At 35.3% G+C, this 25911-nt stretch overlaps 1 protein-coding gene and 1 pseudogene across 5 annotated transcripts in view; both read left to right on the top strand.

The window, feature by feature from the left end:
- Positions 1–25911, top strand: part of ACAP2 (ArfGAP with coiled-coil, ankyrin repeat and PH domains 2) — a 165634-nt gene that overhangs the window by 103544 nt on the left and 36179 nt on the right. For all 5 annotated transcript variants that reach the window (XM_024124166.3, XM_055084628.1, XM_055084629.1 and 2 more), the window contains 5 exons: positions 4625–4808; positions 11084–11128; positions 14331–14426; positions 20140–20214; positions 25259–25371. In XM_024124166.3, the coding sequence (XP_023979934.1) occupies positions 4625–4808; positions 11084–11128; positions 14331–14426; positions 20140–20214; positions 25259–25371 (513 nt within the window). The remainder of the gene's footprint in view (positions 1–4624; positions 4809–11083; positions 11129–14330; positions 14427–20139; positions 20215–25258; positions 25372–25911) is intronic.
- Positions 20977–21125, top strand: LOC112065069 (uncharacterized; annotated as a pseudogene).

The raw sequence follows: 25911 nt of genomic DNA, 5'->3' as shown, positions 1-25911 counted from the left end.
TGGTGAATGGGATTATTTCCTTAATTTCTCTTTCTGATCTTTCGTTGTTAGTGTATAGGAATGCAAGAGATTTCTGTGCATTAATTTTGTATCCTGCAACTTTACCAGATTCATTGATTAGGTCTAGTAGTTTTCTGGTGGCATCTTTAGGATCTTCTCCGTATAGTATCGTGTCCTTTGAAAAGTGACAGTTTACGTCTTCTTTTCCAATTTGTATTTCTTTTTCTTCTCTGATTGCTGTGGCTAGGACTTCCAAAACTATGTTGAATAATAGTGGTGAGAGTGGACATCCTCGTCTTGTTCCTGATCTTAGAAGAAATGCATTCAGTTTTTCACCATTGAGAATGATGTTTCCTGTGGGTTTGTCAGATATGGCCTTTATTATGTTGAGGTAGGTTCCCTCTATGCCCACTTTCTGGAGAATTTTTATCATAAATGGGTGTTGAATTTTGTCAAAAGCTTTTTCTGCATCTATTGAGATGATCATATGGTTTTATTCTTCAATTTGTTAATATGGTGTATCACATTGATTGGTTTGCGTATATTGAAGAATCTTTGCATCCCTGGGATAAGTCGCACTTGATCATGGTGTATGATCCTTTTAATGTGTTGTTGGATTCTGTTTGGTAGTATTTTGTTGAGGATTTTTGCATCTGTATTCATCAGTGATGTTGGTCTGTAATTCTCTGTTTTTGTGATATCTTTGTCTGGTTTTGGTATCAGGGTGATGGTGGCCTTGTAGAATGAGCTTGGGAATGTTCCTCTCTCTGCAATTTTTTGGAATAGTTTGAGAAGGATGGGCGTTAGCTGTTCTCTAAATGTTTGATAGAATTCGCCTGTGAAGCCATCTGGTCCTGGACTTTTGTTTGTTGGAAACTTTTTAATCACAGTTTCAACTTCATTACATGTGATTGGTCTGTTTATATTTTCTATTTCTTCCCTGTTCAGTCTTGGAAGGTTATACCTTTTCTAAGAATTTGTCCATTTCTTCCAGGTTGTCCATTTTATTGGCATATAGTTGCTTGTCGTAGTCTCTTATAATCATTTGTATTTCTTCGATGTCCATTGTAACCTCTCCTTTTTCATTTCTAAGTTATTGATTTGAGTCTTCTCCCTCTTTTTTTGATGAGTCTGGCTAAAAGTTTATCAATTTTGTTTATCTTCTCAAGGAACCAGCTGTTAGTTTTATTGATCTTTGCTCTTGTTTTCTTTGTTTCTGTTTCATTTATTTCTGCTCTGATCTTTATGATTTCTTTCCTTCTACTAACGTTGGTTTGTTTTGTTTTGTTTTTTGTTTTTTGTTTTGTTTTGTTCTTCTTTCTCTAGTCCCTTTAGTTGTAAGGTTAGATTGTTTATTTGAGATTTTTCATGTTTCTTGAGGTAAGATTGTATTGCTATAAACTTCCCTCTTAGAATTGCTTTTGCTGCATACCATAGGTTTTGGTTGTTGTGCTTTTGTTGTCATTTGTCTCTAGGTATTTTTTGATTTCCTCTTGATTTCTTCAGTGATCTCTTGGTTATTTAGTAGCATATTGTTTAGCCTCCCTGTGTTTGTGTTTTTTTTACAGTTTTTTTCCTGTGATTGATTTCTAGTCTCATAGCGTTGTGGTCGGAAAAGATGCTTGATACGATTTCAATTTTCTTAAATTTACTGAGGCTTGATTTGTGACCCAAGATGTGATCTGTCCTGGAGAGTGTTCCGTGTACACTTGAGAAGAAAGTGTATTCTGCTCCTTTCGGGTGGAATGTCCTATAAATATCAATTAAATCGATCTCGTTTAAAGCTTGTGTTTCCATGTTAATTTTCTGTCTGTATAATCTGTCTGTTGGTGTAAATGAAGTGTTAAAGTCCCCCACTATTATTGTGTTACCGTCAATTTCCTCTTTTATGGCTGTTAACATTTGCCTTATGTATTAAGGTGCTCCTATGTTGGGTGCATGTATATTTGTAATTGTTATATCTTCTTCTTGGATTGATCCCTTTATCATTATGTAGTGTTCTTCCTTGTCTCTTGTAACAGTCTATATTTTAAAGTCTATCTTATCTGATATGAGTAAGTCTGTCTCATCTGATATAAGTATTCCATGGAAATGGAAATCAAAATCTTTTGATTTCCATTTGCCTGGAATATCTTTTTCCATCCCCTCACTTTCAGTCTGTATGTGTCCCTAGGTCTGAAGTGGGTCTCTTGTAGACAGCATATATATGGGTCTTGTTTTTGTATCCATTCAGTGAGCTTGTGTCTTTTGGTTGGAGCATTTAATCCATTCACATGTAAGGTGATTATCGATATGTAAGTTCTATTATCTTTTTCTTAGTTGTTTTGGGTTGTTTTTCTAGGTCTCTTTCTTCTCTTGTGTTTCCGGCTTAGAGGAGTTCCTTTAGCATTTGTTGTAGAGTTGGTTTGGTGGTTCTGAAGTCTCTTAGCTTTTGCTTGTCTGTAAAGCTTTTGATTTCTCTGTTGAATCTGAGTGAGATCCTTGCTGCATAGATTAATCTTGATTGTAGGTTTTTCCCTTTCATCACTTTAAATATATCCTGACACTCCATTGTGGCCTGCAGAATTTCTGTTGAAAAATCAGCTGATAACCTTTTGGGGATTCCCTTGTATGTTATTTTTTGCTTTTTCCTTGCTGCTTAATATTTTTTCTTTGTATTTAATTTTTTTTAGTGTGATTAATATGTGTCTCGGTTTGTTTTTCCTTGGGTTTATACCGTATGGGACTCTCTGCACTTCCTGGACTTGATTGACTATTTCCTTTCCCATGTTAGGGATGTTTTCAAATATAGTCTCTTCAGATATTTTCTCAGACCCTTGCTTTTTCTCTTCTTCCTCTGGGACCTCTATAATTTGAATGTAGGTATGTTTAATGTTGTCCCAGAGGTCTCTGAGACTGTCCTTAATTCTTTTCATTCTTTTTTCTTTATTCTGCTCCGCGCAATTACTTCCACCATTCTGTCTTCCGGCTTACTTATCCGTTCTTCTGCCTCAGTTATTCTGCTATTGATTCCTTCTAGAGTATTTTTAATTTCGGTTATTGTCTTGTGCATCACTGTTCTTTAGTTCTTCTAGGTCCTTGTTAAATGTTTCTTGTATTTTCTCCATTCTATTTCCAATATTTTGGATTATCTTTCCTATCAATATTCTGAATTCTTTTTCACGTAGATTGCCTATTTCCTCTTCATTTGTTTGGTCTTGTGGGTTTTTACCTTGCTCTTTTATCTGCAACATATTTCTCTGTCTTCTCATTTTGTTTTACTTATTGTGTTTGGGGTCTCCTTTCCACAGGCTGCGGGGTTGTAGTTCCTCTTGCTTCTGGTGTCTGCCCCCAGTGGGTGAGGTTGGTCCAGTGGCTTGTGTAGGCTTCCTGGTGTGGAGGACTGGTGCCTGTGTTCTGGTGGGTGGAGCTGTATCTTTTCCCTCTGATTGGCAGGGCTGTGTCAGGTGATGTGTTTTGGGTTGTCTGTGAGCTTCGTATGACTTTAGGCAGCCTGTCTGCTAATGGGTGGGGTTGTGTTCCTGTCTTGCTAGTTGTTTGGTGTGAGGCATCCAGCACTGGAGCTTGCTAGTCCTTGGGTGGAACCAGGTCTTGGTGTTGAGATGGAGACATCTAGGAGATCTCTCATCTATTAATATTCCCTGGGGCTGGGAGTTCTCTGGCGGTCCAATGTCCTGGACTTGGCTGTCCCACCTCAGAAGCTCAGGCCCGACCCCTGGCCAGAGAACCAAGACCCTGCAAGCTGCACCATGTGAAAGAAAAAAAAAAAAAAAAAAGAAAATGAACAAGCAAAACCCCCAAGACAAATGGTAAAACCAAACACACAAAAATACACAAAGAAACACACACACACACACAAACAGGGGGAAAAAAAAAAAAAAGGCAAGATGGACTTACCTGGTGGTCCAGAGGGTAAGACTCCATGCTCCCAATGCAGGGGGCCTGGGTTCTGTCCCTGGTTGGGGAACTAAATCCCACATGCATGCCACAACTAAGAGTTCACATGCCTCAAGTAAGAGTCTGTAGGCTGCAATGAAGATCCCATGTGCCATAACTAAGACTCGGTGCAGCCAAAATAAATAAATAAATGTTAAAAAACAACAACAACTTTACAGACTCACAGACTCAGAGAACAAATTTATGGTTCTCAGGAGGGAAGGGTGGGGGAGGGATAGTTAGGGAGTTTGGGATTGATCAAAAAAAAAACTGAATATAACTATATTATACACCTGTAACTTATATAATATTTTACATCAACCACACATCAGTTAAAGAAAATAAAAATAAATGTAAAAAACATAAAATAAAAATTATTTGGTTAAATATTGGTACATGTCCCCAAATTTGTCTTTAGAAAAATTAACTTTGTCTTTTATGTTTCTGTAATGTTAATTTGATAATTTATTTTCACTTTATAGATTTAAGTAAGGAAATGCTAGCTGACTATATCAGGAATAGTTTGTACTCATAAACTAATATGTATGTTAGTTGGAAGAGCTATTGAGTGTCATTTGCAAATAAATAAATAAGTAGAGGAACATAAGAATTAAATTCTAAATGTTATTTTGGTAAAGTTTTTGATCCAAATAGTTTTATGAAAGTTTCACTTTTTAAATTTTTTTAGAGATCTTAGAAAATTCAAAGATGCCAAGAAGCAGTTTGAAAAAGTCAGCGAAGAAAAAGAAAACGCATTAGTAAAAAATGCTCAAGTACAAAGAAACAAACAGCATGAAGTTGAAGAAGCCACAAACATTCTGACAGCAACAAGAAAATGTTTTCGACATATAGCCCTAGATTACGTACTTCAGGTATGTTTATTATATGTTTTCAAGAAATGTTTATTAAACGTGTTGCTACTTTTGAGTGATTGCACTCAAGGAATTAAATAGTACTATTTCTGTAGTTTAAAATTAAACCATGATCTTTTGTGAAAATTTTTCATGTGTCTGGGTGTTTGTGTATGCACTATATGTGTGTGCATGTGTATACCTTTAGTTCTGATTTCTTCCCCTGTTCACTTAACAGTATACTTCCCCCTTTCAAAATGTCATGAAAAGTGTTATTAATTGCTATATTTGATTCTATGGAGATGCTGTGTCAATTTAATTAATATCCAGTTATCAGATATAGTGTTGCCAGTTTTTGCTGGCAATAGTGGAAATATGATTTTCAATAATTGTAAATGATAATAAGATCTTTGTATACAAATCTTTTGCCACATTTCTGATAATTTGTTGAGAGTAGATTCTTAGAGGTACAAAGGCTCACCATATTGCCAAATGAAGAATATTTCTGGAAATAATGTTCTCATATTTGCATTAGGTGCTGCTTTTTAAAAGTAGAGATCGATATTTGGTAAGTTGCGAGGTGATCTGGGACAGGGACGTTCCCATAGATTGTTGACTTAACAGTGGTCACCGATTATTTCTTTAAAAAATTCTTAAGTAAACATATTGCTAATTAGTGATTAAAAACTACTCAGGTAACTTTGCGAAAACAGTAGAAGATGACTTTAAGATTTTTTTCTATTAAGTTCCTGTTCAGTAAGTGGGAAGTTAAATTTTAAAAAATGAAGTACACTCCAGTTATTAATGAAAGGCTTCTAGCATGGAGTAGTCTGTATTTCTTATCTACCTCACATTTATACCACTTCCTACAATAGTATGAGTACTGAGTCTTCCTACCTCATTCTACTGAAATTGCTCATGTTAAGGTCTTATTCATTAGATATATTGTACTTTTTAACCAACTTGACTATTGTGTTCCACTGAAATAGTAGACCACACTCTCTTTCTTGAAACATACTTTTGTCTTGATGTATCTTAAACCACTTGCAGGTCATCATCTTAATTTATGTTTCTTTTCAGTTTCCACCTTGGGTTTCTCTCCTTTGTCCACATTTTCAATCTCTCTTTTAGGGTTCCATCTTTGGTCTTCTGGTTTTCTGACTTTATGATAATCCCTTACAGTTTAATCATGCCCTTTGCTTGAATTATCACCATATATAGGTGACAAAATCTGTTTTTCTCAGAAGTACCTCATTCCTTTTGTGTCTAAAACTAAAATCTTTTCTTCTTCTCAAGTGACTTCATATTGCCGTTACCATCCTGAGTAGTGTCACCCTCTTAATCATAGAAATTAGAATTGGAGAATCATATCAGATATTCTCCTCATTCTTAGCTACTATATCTAACAGTCAAAATTGCCTTGAAAAGTTCTATGTACCTCTTAAACCTGTTCGTTCTCACTCTGCTGCAGCCCCAACACTAGTTCTTACTGCTTCTTGTCTAGAGTATTAACATGTTCTCATAAAAATTGATCTTTCTTGTGTTGCTTTTAACCTGCCCATTAGCAATTCATTCTCTGTTCTGTGGTCACAATTACTCAAGCTTTTCCAGGCAAAATGAATCATTCTTGTCTCTGTTTCCTCTGTGCTGCCATATTATTGTCATACACATTGCTATTAGAGCACTTATCTCATTTATTGAAATTATTTATTTATATGTCTTTCCTACTCCTAGGTTATATCCCTTCCCTCTAGTCCAGTGGTTGGAAAATAGATAGGTAATGTTTTTTGAAAGAGTGAACAGCTTAATTTTAAATTTTATTTGGGAAGGGGGGAAGTTAGCTAAAATATTCATTATTTTCAAATTTACACATTATAAACTGTCCATTTCCTTTGATGACCATCCAGTAGTTTTAAGTTAGGACCTCACCTCTCTAATAACTATTTGTTTGATTTTTCTAATGAGAACTGTTGTGTTATTTTATTATATGGCCAAAGTGTCTGTTTTAGAGAATAGTAAGTAAGAAATATTCAGATTTATAGAGTTTGTCATGCTTTAGTTTCTCTAAATATTTGAATATACTTTTGTTTTTTCAAATGTGTGCTGTTTTTCATTGTCAAACAGGCATTTTTAACATTTTTCTAAGCTTTTACTTAGAGCATTTGAAAGTTAATATTTTAGTTCTCAAAACTGAATAGACCTTGAAACAGACATGCAGAAGAAACTAGTGCTTAGGTAAACAAAGTTATTAGATTTTTCTTGGTCTGGTTTTTTTTTTTTTCCTTTTTGCGGTATGCGGGCCTCTCACTGTTGTGGCCTCTCCCATTGCGGAGCACAGGCTCCGGACGCGCAGGCTCAGCGGCCATGGCTCACGGGCCCAGCCGCTCCATGGCATGTGGGATCTTCCTGGACTGGGGCACGAAACCATGTCGCCTGCATTGGCAGGCGGACTCTCAACCACTGCGCCACCAGGGAAGCCCTCTTGGGTTAAGGTCTTATTCATTAGATATATTGTACTTTTTAACCAACTTGACTATTGTGTTCCACTGAAATAGTAGACCACACTCTCTTTCTTGAAACATACTTTTGTCTTGATGTATCTTAAACCACTTGCAGGTCATCATCTTAATTTATGTTTCTTTTCAGTTTCCACCTTGGGTTTCTCTCCTTTGTCCACATTTTCAATCTCTCTTTTAGGGTTCCATCTTTGGTCTTCTGGTTTTCTGACTTTATGATAATCCCTTACAGTTTAATCATGCCCTTTGCTTGAATTATCACCATATATAGGTGACAAAATCTATTTTTCTCAGAAGTACCTCATTCCTTTTGTGTCTAAAACTAAAATCTTTTCTTCTTCTCAAGTGACTTCATATTGCCGTTACCATCCTGAGTAGTGTCACCCTCTTAATCATAGAAATTAGAATTGGAGAATCATATCAGATATTCTCCTCATTCTTAGCTACTATATCTAACAGTCAAAATTGCCTTGAAAAGTTCTATGTACCTCTTAAACCTGTTCGTTCTCACTCTGCTGCAGCCCCAACACTAGTTCTTACTGCTTCTTGTCTAGAGTATTAACATGTTCTCATAAAAATTGATCTTTCTTGTGTTGCTTTTAACCTGCCCATTAGCAATTCATTCTCTGTTCTGTGGTCACAATTACTCAAGCTTTTCCAGGCAAAATGAATCATTCTTGTCTCTGTTTCCTCTGTGCTGCCATATTATTGTCATACACATTGCTATTAGAGCACTTATCTCATTTATTGAAATTATTTATTTATATGTCTTTCCTACTCCTAGGTTATATCCCTTCCCTCTAGTCCAGTGGTTGGAAAATAGATAGGTAATGTTTTTTGAAAGAGTGAACAGCTTAATTTTAAATTTTATTTGGGAAGGGGGGAAGTTAGCTAAAATATTCATTATTTTCAAATTTACACATTATAAACTGTCCATTTCCTTTGATGACCATCCAGTAGTTTTAAGTTAGGACCTCACCTCTCTAATAACTATTTGTTTGATTTTTCTAATGAGAACTGTTGTGTTATTTTATTATATGGCCAAAGTGTCTGTTTTAGAGAATAGTAAGTAAGAAATATTCAGATTTATAGAGTTTGTCATGCTTTAGTTTCTCTAAATATTTGAATATACTTTTGTTTTTTCAAATGTGTGCTGTTTTTCATTGTCAAACAGGCATTTTTAACATTTTTCTAAGCTTTTACTTAGAGCATTTGAAAGTTAATATTTTAGTTCTCAAAACTGAATAGACCTTGAAACAGACATGCAGAAGAAACTAGTGCTTAGGTAAACAAAGTTATTAGATTTTTCTTGGTCTGGTTTTTTTTTTTTTCCTTTTTGCGGTATGCGGGCCTCTCACTGTTGTGGCCTCTCCCATTGCGGAGCACAGGCTCCGGACGCGCAGGCTCAGCGGCCATGGCTCACGGGCCCAGCCGCTCCATGGCATGTGGGATCTTCCTGGACTGGGGCACGAAACCATGTCGCCTGCATTGGCAGGCGGACTCTCAACCACTGCGCCACCAGGGAAGCCCTCTTGGTCTGTTTTTTATTTTTTTTATTATTATTTTAAAATTTATTTATTTTATTTATTTATCCTTGGCTGCATTGGGTCTTCTTTGCTATGCTTGGACTTTCTCTAGTTGTGGCAAGTGGGGGCTACTCTTGGTTGTGGTGCGTGGGCTTCTCATCGTGGTGGCTTCTCTTGTTGCAGAGCACAGGCTCTAGGCACGTGGGCTTCAGTAGTTGTGGCACTCAGGTTCAGTAGTTGTGGCTCACGGGCTCTAGAGCACAGGCTCAGCAGTTGTGGCACATGGGCTTAGTTGCTCCGCGGCATGTGGGATCCTCCCGGACCAGGGCTCGAACCCGTGTCCCCTGCATTGGCAGGCGGATTCCCAACCACTGTGCCACCAGGGAAGTCCATCTTGGTCTGTTTTTACTTATTTATTTATTTATTTTTGGCTGCATTGGGTCTTCGTAGCAGCGCGCCGGCTTTCTCTAGTTGCGTCAAGCGGGGGTTACTCTTCCTTGCAGTGCACGGGCTTCTCATTTCATTAGCTTCTCTTGTTGCAGAGCACGGGCTCTAGGCATGTGGGCTTCAGTAGTTGTGGCATGCAGGCTCAGTAGTTGTGGCTCGTGGGCTCTAGAACACAGGCTCAGTAGTTGTGGCATACGGGCTTAGTAGCTCCGCGGCATGTGAGATCGTCCCAGAGCAGGGCTCGAACCTGTGTCCCCTGCATTGGCAGGCGGATTCTTAACCACTGCACCACCAGGGAATTCCCTCTTGGTCTGTTTTTGTTTTCTGATCAGTGCTTTAAAATTATCTTATGAAACAACAGGTAGAATATTCAGTGGGAAGGACATATTAAAAAGATATTCTGTAACCTTTTGGAAACTTTAGCAAAGAGTGAATGATTCTTTTCTTGTGTAAACATTTTATTTCATTAAGCTGATATATAATAACAGACAATCTAAAATGTTTGTTGTGAATTTCTAGAGTTGGGAGAGATACCACAGAAGGCAACTTTTATAATTACTGATCTTTCAATAGTTTAGTCTAATTAAAATATTTATTTAAGGTCCATTAATTTTTTCAACAAATATTTCTGAGTGCTTAATATATACAACTTGGAGAATACAACTGGGAATAAGGCACGACCTTGATCTCATAGAGCTTATGTTTTAGCTGGGGAAAAGAAATAAGTAAATAAAATATGAAGTAGTTATGAATACTATAAAGAAAATAAATAGGGTTGGTGTACTAAATACTGCTTAAAGGCCTACTTTAGACCTTTGTGAGGAGATACTGTTTAAGCTGGGACCTGATGGATAAGAGCCTTGTGTCCATCTGGGCAGAAAATCATGACATGAGGACAGAACAAATAGTACAAAGGCATTGAGGTGGGAGTACTCTTGGGTTGTGGTTGGACCACAGAAAAGGGGAAAGTATTGTAGTAGAAAATTAGGTGGGAGAGGTAGCAGGAGCCTCTTCACAAAGGGCCTTGTAGGCTACAGTAGGGAGTTGGAAGGTTTTAATACAGACATACATGATCTTATTTATTGTTTGAAAAGATCAGTCTGGTTGCTGTGTGGAGAATGAAGTGTCAAGAGTCAAGAGTGGAAACAGAGACTAGTTCAGACTATTGTAGCAGTAAGGAAAAGGTATGATGGTGGTTGGTGGTAGTGGTAAAAGTGATTAGAATTTGTATTAAGGATGTATGTTAAAAGAGCCATTAGGTGGACTTCCCTGGTGGCGCAGTGGTTGAGAATCCGCCTGCCGATGCAGGGAACATGGGTTCGTGCCCCGTTCCGGGAAGATCCCACATGCCGCGGAGCGGCTGGGCCTGTGAGCCGTGGCCGCTGAGCCTGTGCGTCCGGAGCCTGTGCTCCGCAACGGGAGAGGCCACAACAGTGAGAGGCCCGTGTACCACAAAAAAAAAAAAAAAAAAAAAGAGCAATTAGGTAAGGAGGGTGGAGAGAAGACAGAATTCTAAGAAATTCAAAAGTTTATCAAGGTGATAGTTTTATCAATACAGTACAATTTTATGGTTTGAGCATGGCCAGTTTTTCTTTAAGTTGAAAAAATGGATGAGAGTTTCATTGGTATGTTTGTCTTAACTGCTTTTGCAAAAATCAGGTCAAAAGGTGAGAAACTTGAACTTTGTTTTCATTTACTTTTCTGGAAAAGTATTAAACCATTAGAATAAGCAAATTTTACAATATTGCATTCTGGATTAGTTTTTAAAATAATACATAGGTGATTAACCAAGTGCATTTTCCCTCAGATTAATGTCCTTCAATCAAAAAGGAGATCAGAAATCCTGAAATCAGTAAGATATTTATTGAAATGATGTTCTAAATATTTTAATATGAAGTTAAATGTATGTATTTAAGGGTTTAAAATAGCACCATATGTATGTGTATGTATATTTATTTATTGACTTGTTTATTTATTCCAGGTTCATAATTAATCTTCTTAATTATATTTTTGTACTTCTTATATGTTACTTAGCCACTTTTTTTGCTCTCCTTTATGTTATAGTTATTTATGTGTGTCTCATCTATTATTACACTGTAATCTCCTTAAAGCAGACACTTAAATAATTTGAGATTGAGGGCATACATAGTGTTATTTTACAGAATTTTTCCCTTAGGGCTGTTGATGGTGTATCAGCTTTTTGGAGTGCAGGTAGAAAACAAACGAGATAAAATTTGAAGGATGGCATGGCAACAGTGATTTTTTATTTGCCCATTTTTCGTCTTAAAGCTAACAAGGAGGTGGGCAGATGATGATAGTCATATATACATTACACTCTTATATTTTGAGAACCTTAGAAATAATTTCTCCTCTCTGATTTTGTTCACTGAAGTTTTTTTGTGTTTTTTTTTTCTCAGAGGATCTATAGAAATTGCTTTTGATCCTTGTCCACACCTAGGTTTTTCCTAAATTCTCTGTTAATATTTATGTTATTTCTTATCAGATGAGTACATTATACTTCCTGTTTACGTCCACCACCTTTTCCAGATTGAGAGTAATGTATGTTAATTGTAGAAAATTGGAAAATAAAATATATGAAGGAAGAATAAAAATACTTATAAATGCTACTACCAAGAGAGAACCACTATTAATATCTTGGTGTAATCTTTGTCTTTTTTCTCTGTTTGTGTGCGCGCGCCTGTTTGTGTGTGTACATGAACATGTATATACACCTCTTAAAATTCCATTTAATTTTTAAAAACAAAATAGGAATCATTCCTACATACTGTTCTATAATTTTCTTTTTTCACTAATACACTCCAAAATCATCATGTGTCATTAAATATTTTTTTATTTAATGATGACTTTTGTGGCCAGGTAGAATTCTACTATATGAAGACAGTAGGGGTGAGCAAACATTTTTTTTGAAGGGCCAGGTAGTAAATATATTAGGTTTTGGAGGCCACATGGTCTGTGTTGCAACTACCCAGCTGTGCTATTGTAATAGGAAAGCAGTCATAGACAATATGTAAATGAATGGCATGACTGTTCTAATAAAACTTTTTTTTATGAACGTGGAAATTTGAATTTTATATAATTTTTACGTGTCATGAATTTCATGTCTTCTTTTCATTTTCTTTAACCATTTAAAAATGTAAAAACTGTTGTTAGCCCGTAGGCCATCCAAAAACAGGTGGTAGGGCTGGATATAGTTTGTTAGGTCAGTTTGCTGACCTTGAATATACCATAAATTAACTTTACTCGTTAATGGATTTTAAGTAATTTCCCTGTTTTTGACATAAAGCATAGCATTATAGTGATCATCCTAATGAATAATATTTCCTTTGGATAGATTAAGACAAGAGATTACTTAGTCAAAGGGTTTAAGCATTTATTGAAACTTTTAAGGAATATTGTCAAATTTTAAGGGTTACACAAAATTTCCACTAATAGTGTGTGAGAGTGAACATTTTTCCACATTTTACCAACACTGGGTATTAATTTCCCCCACTCTACCACAATTTGGTAGATTGAAAATGTCATCTCATTGTTTAATTTTGGATTTCTTTGAGGCAAATGAGTATGAATGTCCCCCCCCTCTTTGTTTTTTCTTGATCACTTATGTTCTCTATTTATGTCCTTCCCCTCTTTTTCTGTGGGGGTCTTCATGCTTTATTGATTTGTAACATCTCTTATCTATTAAGACTAGTAACCCTTTGTCAAATGTTTTTTCCTAGTTTATTACTTATCTTTTAATATGCTTATTCTGTGTTTTGATGTGCAGGCATATTTTACTTTTTATGTACTTGTAACTATTAATCTCTTCCTCTCTTTTTTTAAACTATAGTGTTTTTTAAAATCATATTCACAAAGTTGTACAACTGGCATTATCTAATTCCAGAATCATCTTTTAGTGAGCTTTGTCCTTGTGGGGTTTTTTTGTTTTTTTTTTTCTTTAAGAAGATGTTGGGGGTAGGAGTTTATTAATTTTATTTATTTATTTTTGCTGTGTTGGGTCTTCGTTTCTGTATGAGGGCTTTCTCTAGTTGTGGCAAGCAGGGGCCACTCTTCATCGCAGTGCGCGGGCCTCTCACTATCACAGCCTCTCTTGTTGTGGAGCACAGGCTCCAGACGCGCAGGCTCAGTAATTGTGACTCATGGACCTAGTTGCTCTGTGGCATGTGGGATCCTTCCAGACCAGGGCTCGAACCCATGTCCCCTGCATTAGCAGGGAGATTCTCAACCACTGCGCCACCAGGGAAGCCCCTGTCATTGTGTTTTATTTTATTAGTTTTTCTCTTCCAAGAAAATTCCTTTTGAAGGATTCTTGAGTATTAACGACCTTTTGACCTATTTTAGATTTTACAGAATTAAACAGATGTCTCTTCTTGCTAAAAATAACACGGATGTTTGGAGAATTCTTTCAGTATTGTGATTGAATTAACTCCTTCTCATGTAAAAATTTAACTAATAAAAATAAGAGTGTTTTTTCTCTCATGAATAGGTAAAATGTAGGAAAACTTAGAAAAAAATCTTAACCCATTAATCATTTTTGGATTTTTGGAATGAATGTAACAAAATCTCCATATTGGCAAAGTCTGTTGCCTCATTTTATTTTGCTATCTTGAGAAAAAAATGAGCATGCCCCTATTTCGTGTTGTGCTTAGTGATCTATGGGTTGTAAAGTATATGTGATTGCTTTGTTTTGAGAGCTTCATATGTCCCCTCCTAATATTTTAATGTTTTATTTGTAATTTAAGGTTTTGCCAGTGAGTTTTGTTGAAAGACACATAGATATTTTATAATGTACCTGGGAATATGGTGAAGCTATTGAAAACTTGATTCTTTGAATTGTTGCAATATAAATTTGAAAATATTTTTGTAATACTCTTTTAAGAAAAATGACTCAGTTTAATTTTAAATAGGTTTGATATTTTGGGCTCTGGTGGAATAATTTTTAAATAATAGATAAGATTAGAATTTTTTTAAAATTTCAGAATATTTGTCTAAGAATTGATTTTAAAATGCTAACAACCATTTTTTCCTCCTGTTAGATGTTATCCTTTATGTATGCCCATTTGGCCTTCTTTCATCAAGGATATGATCTATTTAGTGAACTTGGGCCCTACATGAAGGATCTTGGTGCACAGGTAATGTACTGTACTTCTTGATTCTGTGTTGTATACCAATATCTGTATTTTTAAAAATTGAGATATAATTGACATATATATAACTGGAAGTTTTGTACCTTTTGACCCCACTCACCCATTTTCCCACCCCCAACACCCACCTCTGGCAACCTCCAGTCTGTTTTTTCTATGAGTTCTGTTTTTTGTTTTTGTTTTTTTTTAATTCCACATATCAGTGAGATCACACAGTAGTTATCTTTCTGTGTCTGACTTATTTCCCTTAGAGTAGTGCCCTCAGGATCCATCCATGTTGTTGCAAAAGGCAGGATTTCCTTTTTTATGGCTGAATAATATTCCACTGTATATGCATACCACATTTTAAAATCCATCTATTGACGGACACTTAGTTAGGTTACTTCCATATCTTGGCTAAATAATGCTGCAATGAACGTGGGGATGCAGATATCTTTTCGAGTTAGTGTCTTCGATTCCTTCAGGTAAATACCCAGAAGTGGAATTGTTGGATCATATAGTAGTTCTATTTTTAATTTTTTGAGGAACCTCCATACTTTTTTTCATAGTGGCTGTGCCAATTTCATTCTCACCAACAGTGCGCAAGGGTTCCCTTTTCTCCACATCCTTGACAATCTTCTCTCGTCTTTGATGACAGCCATTCTAACAGGTGTGAGGCAATATCTCCCTGTGGTTTTGATCTGCATGTCTTTCATCATTAGTGACATTGAGTACCTTTGACCCCTTATTGGCCATCTGTATGTCTTCTGTGGGAAAATGTCTGTTCAGATCCTCTGCCCATTTTTTAATTGGATTTTTTTTTTTTTTTTGCTGTTGAGTTGTCTGAGTTCTTTATATATTTTAGATATTAACCCCTTATCAGATATATGATTTGTAAATATTTTCTGCCATTTGGTAGGTAGCCTTTTCATTTTGCTGATGGTTTCCTTTGCTATGCAGAAGCTTTTTAGTTTGATGTAGTTTGACTTGTTTATTTTTCCTTTTGTTGTCTTTGTTCTAGTATCTGTATTTTTAAAGAGATTTAGCATATTGGGAAATTTGACAGTTGATTTAATGATGAAGTTTGGTGCTCTAGCAGATTTATGTATGGGTTAAATGTGTAACCAAAAATAAGATTAAAGAAAATGTTACAGATAGTATGTGAGGGTGCCGAAAAGAAGAATTTTAAAACAAAGTGTTTGTTTTACAGTATCCATAGCTGGATTTATTTTTTTGTTTCTTACATTTGGATTATTGAGTTATGTTCTAATTGGTATTTAATTTGAGTTATAGCTCTTTTTTTATTTTCAAAGAAATTTGCATTTTGCTATTTTGAATAATAAAATTTTAAAATCTTAACATTATAGAACTCTTGGGAACTTCTTCATTTTATATACACACACACACACACACACACACACACACACACACATGCACATGCATGAATTATATATAAGAATATTATATAGAAATTTTATTACGTCCAAATTATTTTTGATATCTAATCAACACTTTATGTTAGATCTGTTCCTGGACATTCTTTTTTGTTGACTGGTGAGTTTTCTGGATTTCTGTCAATTTTCAGTTGATTTTCTTTCCCAAGATGGTTCAGGTTACTTTCTGAGGAGAGGGATTAAGGATGAAAAATAGAGTTTAGGGAAATAGGGAAAAGGTAAGAGCAGGATGAGAATTGCATTCATTGACCAAAAATAAATGTGGTGCATGCATGTGTGCATGTGTGTCTGTGTGTGTGTGTTCGGATGGTGTTGGGGAAAGATGGTGTGCAGGGCATATGCTATGAATTACAGAAATGCTCTTCCCTGCCTCTACAGAACTTAATCTATTGGAAGAAAATAACAAGTCACCACACTATTAATCTCTGTGCTAAGTGCCCTGTCTGGGTATATACATGGAGATTAGATTTGTTTGCATGTGATAGAAAACCAGAAATAGTAGGAGCTTTAACAAGATAGAATTTTATTTCTTCTATGTAAAATCAAAGGCCTAGTATGGTCTTAATCTGCAGGGACACAGGCTTATTATATCTTTGGATTCTACCTAATGGTTCAAAGTGGTTTATCATGCTTTAGCCATCATATCCAAATTCTAGCCAACAGGAAGGAGGAAAGGGGAAAGAAAGATTCATTCCCTCTCTTTAAGGATATTTCCTAGAAATTGTATATTCCACTTCTGTGTATGTCCCAATGTCACACTAGCTGCAAGGAAAGCTGGGAAATTTAGTCTTAATGCATGTAACCATGTTAACTTTCTAGAATTTGGGGATTCTGTTGTTAAGAAAGGAGGAGAGAATGGATGTTGGGAGGCAGCCAGCTACCCCTACCACATACTGGAGGATCAAAGTGTTACTGTAACATGTAGATAGTACATCCAACCCAGACTTGGGAAGAAGGCAAGACCTTCCTAGACCCTAGGCACTCCCCACATCTTAATCAAACATTAGATTGTACCCTCATCTTACATTAAGTATAATTTATCAAAAAAATGAATTGGGGCTTCCCTGGTGGTGCAGTGGTTGAGAGTCCGCCTGCCGATGCAGGGGACACGGGTTCGTGCCCCGGTCCGGGAAGATCCCACGTGCCGTGGAGCGGCTGGCCCATGAGCCATGGCCGCTGAGCCTGCGCGTCTGGAGCCTGTGCTCCACAATGGGAGAGGCCACAACAGTGAGAGGCCCGCATACCGCAAAAAAAAAAAAAAAAAAAAAAAAAGAAAGAATTTGGTTTGTAGTTGACTAGTTTCAATAATTGTGTATTTTGACATTTATTAATTTCAGTTTTTCAGTTTTTACCCTCCCAGGTCTCAGGTAATTTTGCAGGTCCTTGAAAAGCATCTAAAACTCTGGTGCCTGTAGTGCCTGGTGGATAATATGGCCTGGTTGGAGGTGGCCAGTTAGGGTATTCTTTCAGTAATTCAGTTACGAGATTATGGCATCTGGAACTAGGGTCCTGGCAGTAGGGGTGGAGATAAATAGGTAGACTTGAGGAATAGTTAAGATGTAGCCAATTTTAGAGTGGAGGGACATGATGAGTTCAAGTTTAAATGCGTTGATTTTGAGAATAGGACATCTAAGTGGGTATATCTGGAGTTCAAGAGAAAGAAACACTAAAGGAGTCAATAGCATATAATTGCTAATTGCAATCACAAGAGTGTGTGAATTGACCCAAGGAGAGTTAATAGGTATTTAAAAATCATGAGCCTATTTAAAAAAACATAAGTGACTGAACACCATGCCTAATAATTTTGATTTTGTAAGTTAAGGTCAAGGTCCACGAGTATGGAGTAAAAAGAGAATTTGGCTTGGGACAGAGCCCTAAGAATGATGTACTTTTAAGGGACGGCTAGGTAAGAGGGGCTCCATGAGAACACTGATGGGAGAAGAGGTGGAAAACCAGAAAATCGTGATAGCACAAGGCAAGGAAAGTGTGTCTCAGAAAGATGGGGGTGGTTGTCAGTGCAAATGCTGGAAAGAAGGTCGAGTAACCCTAGGACTGAGAACTACCTCTTGGGTTTAGCAGCAAGAAGGTTATGTGTTACTGATGTGAGAGTTGAGGGTCCAAGAGGTAAAAGCTAAATTACAATGGGTAGATGAATATGAAATGGGCAAGTGGAGAGCAGGAAAAAATTTTTTAAGAAGTTGTATTATGAAGAAAAGAGAGCAGGTAGTAGCTAGAGGGGAGTATGAGTTGTAGGAAGGTTTTATTTAAGGTATTATTTTATTTATTAAATTTGCACAAATTTAAAAAGAAATGGGAATGGGAGAAGTTGAAAAGCAGAAAGAGAAGTGGTGAAATCTGAGGTGGTAGGAGTGTAGGAGATTCAAAACATAGGTAGAGATTTGGGGGCACCTGGTTAGGTATAGGAGCCTATTAACCTCATGATGTCCAATGCTAATAGAAACACGGGACACATGCTACTGTGCTGCAAACTCTCTCTTCCTGATACAGTACCCAGCATCTAGGAGACAAGACTGCCAGCCTTCGCACCTCCCCAACTCATGCGTCCTCCAGTACTCCACCATGTTGAAGGATATCTTTTTCTTTATACTTCTGCCCCAACAGAGAGAGGGGAATTTTCTCCCTTTCTGCTGCAATAGCAGTGGGGTGGGATGCAGCAGAGAAATTTACTACCAAGTTGACAATTTTACTACCATCACTGGCATTGTAGTACTGGTGTGGAAAGTACATGCATGCAAGTTTAGAAATATCAATTTGAATCTTGGGGGCTGCCTTCTGCTGCACTTCAATCTGAATGTATGAAAAACATTAACATGCCTTTCACTTAAAGGCTATAAAACAAGGATATAATGGTTATTCCACTCATTCAGTATAAGAAACTATTGAGGACAAACATTTTCCTAGTGCGGCATTACCCATTAAATCAATGCAGCATGTCACTAAGGTAAGTATGCACTAGATCTTAAAGTTGAGTAGTATAGTTGCCATCTAAGTAAAATATTTTATAATAGTGATAGTTCTATTTCAGTATGTTTTCTTTTGGTTCTTTATTATTATTCAGTGATATTAAGATTCTGTGGTCAGAATTTGTCTCCTGTAGAAAAAAAACACCATTTGTGATAGTGAATAAAGGATCACACAGTCTTTTAAGAAGGCCTTTTTCAGTTTTGTTTTTAAAGGATATCAATGAGAACATTTTGACATTTAATACTTTGTCTTTCTCCGTAGTCTGTTGATATTTAGTTTTATTTATTCATTTATCACACATTAGTCAGTTTGAGATGATGGGTGTTCAAAGATGAAATGACATATACATCACAGTTTAGAAGAATAGACCCACATAATGGGGTATTTTATAACCTAATTTTTGTTACTCGAGCAAAGAGGAGTTCAAGAAGCCAGTGCTTTTTGTCATAATACTGGAAGTCAGATATTTCTCTTCTGATGGAAAGGATCAAGAAAGAAATGGGATTTTATGATTTCATAGGTTTTTAAATTTTTTTTTTAAAAAAGGACTTTAAAAATTGGTGATTTTATACCGTGATCTAATGAATGGTTTCTATTCTATTCTATTCTATTCTATTCTATTCTATTCTATTCTATTCTATTCTATTCTGTTCTATTCTATTCTAGTCTATACTTTTCTGTCCTCTCCTACTCTGTTCTATTCCCTCCCTCCCTCCTTTCTTGCTTTCTCTTTTATCTGTTGAATTATTTTTTCTACCTTTTAGATTTTATTGTAATATTAGGAAGCCTACTTGAAAACATCATGCATCTTGAGTGATTGGAAGTGTTTGTTACGTTGAACTTGTGAGGCTGGCACACACTAGTTTAGCTGCTACTTTTTGCTGTTTGGGAAGAAAAATCACCAGTATATTTTCTTTCTGTCTTTGATAGTGACTACCAGAATTGCTGAGTGCATCAGCAGACAACTTAATCTAGAGTCATTCTCCTTAATTCAAGGAGCGAACATGTTATCACTGTTGTGCCTTAGACAGGGCCACCTGTCACAATTGCTTGGAACCATGATTGCTCTTAGAAATGTTTTCCCTAGAGGAGTTAAAGACCTTCTCAAAGAGGATATGATACCAGAAAAAAAAGAACTTCCACTTTAAAGTTGTAGCCAAAATGCCTTTTTAGGTAAACCACAATTTACTGACTGATTTGGAATATGATTTTTGAAAAATAATCATGTCTTTCTTTCTTTAACTTGTAAGTCTCTGTCATTTACTCCTTTTCTCCTTTTATAGTTGGATCGACTGGTTGTGGATGCAGCAAAGGAGAAAAGAGAGATGGAGCAAAAACATTCCACCATTCAACAAAAGGTACTTGAGGGGAGAAGTTAAAGGAGATTAATTCCCATTTTACACAATTTCTTGATTATTGGTTTCAGCAGGATATCATTGTGTTGGAAAAAATCCTTTGAGTTGCTTTAATAACTAAATTGTATAGATAAATTCCTCCTTTTTTTATAAAAAATAAAATATTTTTCTGATGTTCAGGTTTGTATTTTATTTTTCTTTTATATCAAAATATTTGAAAGCCATGCTCTTGAACCAGTTTATAAAAACATCAGTCTCTTAGGGCCTTAACTGCTTTAAAAGTGGCCCTTAGAGTTTAAAACACTACTTATAGTTTCAGTTAGGATATCGCCAACCAACTATAAAAATGTGTGTGTGGGGGGTGGGGGGCGGTGGGTGGGGGGGTGGATGGAGGTGGTCAGGGGTTGGAGAACACCGTAGCATCAATGTGTGTGTTTGGTACTAGGAATTTCCAGCTGCAGTCACTCTAAGGCAGCACTTACCCTCTCAAGTGATGCTGAAATTTCACTTGCATTTCTTATTAATTTGCCTAAGCCTAGCTAAACTAATGTTTGAAAAATATATATTTAAAAATGAAGATTTAAATGTGAAACCAGTTTTTGTTTCTGTGTGCTAAAAGCTTTGAATATGATATACCTGGAACTCGGTCTAATAATATTTTATCTTATATAGTCATTGACATTTTTTTGTGTGTAGTAATCTGAAAATAAAAGGAGACAAGTGGAGGTTGAATGTATGTAAAAAGTATGAAAAAAGATGTGTTCTGTACTTACCTGGAAGGAGAGATACCATGATCACAAAGGTGGTTTTCCCAGGGTGAGGCTTATCCATTCCACACCTACAATTTCCCCAAACGTGGGAAACTTGACTGCATAATTTTTGGTAGTGGGGGACTGCGATCACACTTTCCCCTAAAAAGACAAAAAAAAAAAAAGATACCTTCTAGCATTGCTTTAAGAAATCTATTCTCTTGGTATTGAGCAGTCAAATCAACTTTTGTTATGGTTTATTTAGAATTTAAAATACCAGTAAACTAGATCTGATATAGAAGATGTCAGAGGAAAAAAATGAAAGTGAAATCAGTAATAAAAGTAAGGAAAATTTTATTGGTGATGGGTTGTTAATACTCAAAGAGAAACATTATTTAAAAAGCGGAAGATTTTCTACCAGACCATGTTTAATTCATTACTTCTAGTTATAGTCAGGTAAGACTACCTCCATGTTTTGTTTAAAGTTAGAATCACTTTTGGTTGGATAACTTGTTTTAATGATGTTACTGTGGAAAGATTTTTAAGAATTGGGACCAATCATTTTTAATTAAAATGAGGTCATGAAATTTAGAAACATGTGACTATTTGTTTAAACTGAATTATTTAATGAATATTATGCATCTTTTTAAAAATAGATCTTTATTGGAGAATAATTGCTTCACAGTGCTGTGTTAGTTTCTGTTGCACTATGCATCTTTTAATATCTTTCCCTATTGTATAAACAGCTCAATGTTGTACTGAATGTCCAAGAGTAGTAGATTATTAAATCTGATAAATTTATTTGATTTTAAATAATTGTCAGTTATTGTTTTCCTTAAAGGGAATAATGCTGTTTTTTTTCATTATGAATACTTATCTTTTTTTTTTTTTTGCCCTTAAATGCTGACACAAGGCTGCATTACAGGTAAAAAAAAAAAAGGAAAAGAACAAGATCCAGTCAAACTAAAAATTAAGGAAAAGTATGTCTAATGTAATTATTTAGATTTTTTTCAAGAATTGAAATTGATCAGTTGAAGAAACGATGCTATGCATTTTCACGTACATGCCTTTTGGATATATGCACACATTTCTGATGGATATATACCTAGGAATAAAACTGGGTCAGAGGGTGTGTATATATGTTCAGTGTTAGTAGATAACGCTAAATTATTTTTCAAAATGTTATACCACTCCTGGTAAGCAGCACTGTGTGAGAGTTCCCATTGCTGCTTGCCACCTCGTTGTATTGTGAAAGTTTTAAATTTTTTGCCTATTTTGGTGGTAGATATTGATATCTTGTTGTGGTTTTAATTTATGCTTTAGTCACTAATGACCTTCTCCTAAGTCTGTTGGTCATTTGGATATCCTCCTTGTTAAATGTCTGTTAGTCTTTCTCCCATTTTTCCATCATGTTGCCTAACTAACTGTTGATCATATCTTCAAATATTCTAGATATTAGCCCCCCTTTGGGGTATATACGTTTTAAATTTTCACATAGTTTTTAAAATGTCCTTTCTGTGTGGTACTTTTTGTGTCCTTCCCAACCAAGGATCACAATGGTATATCTCCTAAGGGTTTATAGATTTGCCTAATCTTCTAAGTGTTCATAGATTTGCCTTTTATCAATATATCTAGATTTTTAATCAATCTGTAATTGGTTTTTTGTATATAGTATGAGGTAGAGATCCAGTTTCCTTTTATTTTCACATTGGTAGCTAAATTATCTAGATTCAGTTATTAAAAATTTTGTTTCTGCCTACTACTCAGTGTTGCATACTCTGTTATATATCACATTTCCATACATGTGAGGTCTGTTTCGGACTCTATTCTGTTTTGTTGGTCTTTTTATCTTAATTATGCCAATACTATGCTATCTTAATTATTTTAGCTTTATAGCATATCTTGATATCTGACAAAGCAAAGCCTCCTACCTTGTCTTCTTCAAAAGTGAATTGCCAAAGTTCTGCATTTCCATATAAATTTCAGGAGTGGCTTTTTAGGTTACATAAAAATAGCTTTTGGGATTTTGATTGGGATTGCATTGGATCTGTGAATCAATTTGGGGAAGAATTGATATCTTTATTTTAAATGTCTTCTAGTCCATGAGCTTGAAATATTTCTCCATTTATTTAAGTTTTCTTTAATGTCCTTCAAAAGTTTGATAATTTTCTTGTACATCTTTTGTTAAATTGTATTGCAAATGTTATTGTAAATTTTATCTTGTAAAAATTTCTTTTCTCACTGTTTACTTTTGTTATATATTAGAATAAAATTTGATTTTTATGTATTGATTTTGTAACCAGTAGTCTTTTTAAGCTCTCTTTAATACTGATTTATCTCTGGATTCTTTTGGATGTTATGTGTACAAAGTCACATCGTCTGCAAATAATTGTTTCCTTTACTTTTTGTTTATCTTGCTGGCTAGGACTTTTAAAATAAGCTTAAATCAAAGAGATAATAGTGGTCCTTCTTGTCTTTCTTGCAGTTTCAAAAGAGAAAGCTTCTGTTAGAGTCCCCTCATTGGCCAGCCTTGGCCTTGCCTTCTATTCCTTGGGCCCCACACCAGAGCTTCAAGTTCTCCTGATGAGACAAACGCCCTTAAGGGGAGACTTGGCTTCCTTGCTCTGCTTACCCCTGTGGCTTCCAATTTTCACTTATTCTTTTGCCTTTGAGTGTTCCTTCCTAATTTGTCAGCTCATCAGTGTATTTAAATTCTAATATTATATATTTTATTCAACATTATTGGTTTCTTTCATTATAAAATCATATCTATCACATTTTAAGTACTATAAAATATTAATTGATGTTAATAGGAATTATACTGAAGACTTAATTTATCTCAAGAAAAATAGTTGAAATTAGAAAAAGATACTTATAATGCATTGCACTTTGAAAGAAGTCTTTTTTATGTTTTATGTGGCTTCAGGATTATTTTAAAAAGATGCCAATGTTACAAATGAAATTTTTAGAATGTTGCCAAACTCAATTATATCTGTTGCTGACTTAATTCTGTCTACATAATTAAATAAATTATAGCTTCAAGTAAATTTTAAATGAAGGAATTAAAATTTCTCTGATTTTTCCCCCCAAAGTAAAAGCAGGAAGAAATGTAGCAATTTATTTACAGGTTATTTCATTTGATTATTTTGGATTATTATGTCTTTATGATTAAATTTTGAGAGATGTCAGCAGTGTTCATTTTTAATTCTGAAGTTAGTCTGTTTCCTCTTTCCATAGTCATAGACTCTTAGATTTGGAAAGCCCTTAGGTGATTCTCACTCCGTTTCCCCTCCAGTGCAGGACCCCCACATCCCAGCGTTCTGGCAGGTGGTCATCCAGCCTCTACCAAAATCTTTCGCAAGACAGAAAGTCTACTACTCTCTAATAGGATAGCATTCTAATTTTGATTATTGGTCCAGAAATAATTTTGAAAGTTTCAAGACTGATTTTTAGAGTTTTCAATTTGGGGATCACAGCAATCTTGCAGTTTTGTTGAAATTACTTTGGAAATTCACCAGGAAATATTTTAAATATGGGAATTCTGATTTCAAAACTTGATGAATCCTTGGAGGAAAATTGAAAGTTTGAATTGCATTCAAGTGAAAACTAGAATGATTAGAATGATAGAAAATGACTATGAGTGGTTCTATAGTCCTCATAAAAAAGTGAGCTCGGAATGCTCACTTCACACTGGTGCTTCTCCTTTGCAAAAATAAATTTTATTTTAATCCTTTTTCTGAACCCCCAAACAGTGGAGTTATTGTTTCTACCAGATTTTAAAAACTGCCATAATAGTAATATATTTAGAAAATAATGGTAGATTTAAATAATCCCAATTAAATATACCCATATTCCTTTAAAAAAATTGTTAGCAGACACATCACCATAAAATATTGTGATTAAGTGAAAACATTTTAAACATAACACTTATAGAATATCGAGTTGTTCCCTTTGTCTATTTGTATACATATTGTGCTTTTAATCACAGTGTATATACAATTTATTTACCCAAGCTGTATAATTTATAAAATTTATATTGTTTTTTCTCTTTTAATGTATATTCTGTATACTCATCTATGTTATTGCATAATAGTCTACTGGATTGAAATACATCAATATGTTGAAGCATTCTTCTATTTTTGAACATTTAGGTCTCCCCTGCTTTCTTATGAATATTGTTGATATAACTATCTTAATACAAAGCTTTTTACTGTTTGAGCTGTTTCTCTAGGATAGATTTATTGTCTAGGGAAATCAGTAAAAATCATATGAACTTTTTAATGTGTTATTTTGTCTAGGATTTCTCCAGTGATGATTCTAAGCTAGAATATAATGTAGATGCTGCAAATGGCATTGTTATGGAAGGTTATCTGTTCAAACGAGCCAGCAATGCCTTCAAAACTTGGAACAGGTAATATATTTCAAATCTAGTCTTGCTCTTTCCATATTCTCAGTTCTCTGAATTTCCCTGTGGTTTGGCAACTCTTTCCTTCATAATTCTCTAAATTCGCAGTCCTTAGTAACTTTCCTGAACCCAGTCCATTGAAGATAAGATGCCCTTCTAGGAAAGGGGCCTTAAGAAGCAAGTGAAAAGTAACAGTAGTAATTCTAAATTTTAAAATTTAAGCGAAGTTTAAACCAGGAAGCAAGGAGACTTTTTATACTGCTTGGTCTGTAGTGACTAGATCATTACAGTGAATAAATTTTTAAATGTGAGCTTCCTCCCATATTTGTTACCAAATAGATCTGATTGCAAATTATATTTTGAATATAATGGATGAATTTGACAAGTGAGCTTTTTTTTTTCCCCTTTGGGTTCCTCCCCTATATGCTGTTTATGTACATTTTTACTTAATTTTGGCTTGTGAATCTTTAAGTGAGGTGATCCTGATCTTTGGATCTTTGCAATAACTTTAACCAGGAGTTTTAGGATATGGAATTGTTTTTATGT

This window comes from Physeter macrocephalus, chromosome 1 (assembly GCF_002837175.3).
Source record: "Physeter macrocephalus isolate SW-GA chromosome 1, ASM283717v5, whole genome shotgun sequence".
NCBI lineage: Eukaryota > Metazoa > Chordata > Mammalia > Artiodactyla > Physeteridae > Physeter > Physeter macrocephalus.
Note: the sequence above shows the minus strand (reverse complement) of the source record. Positions and strands in the feature narration are given on the sequence as shown.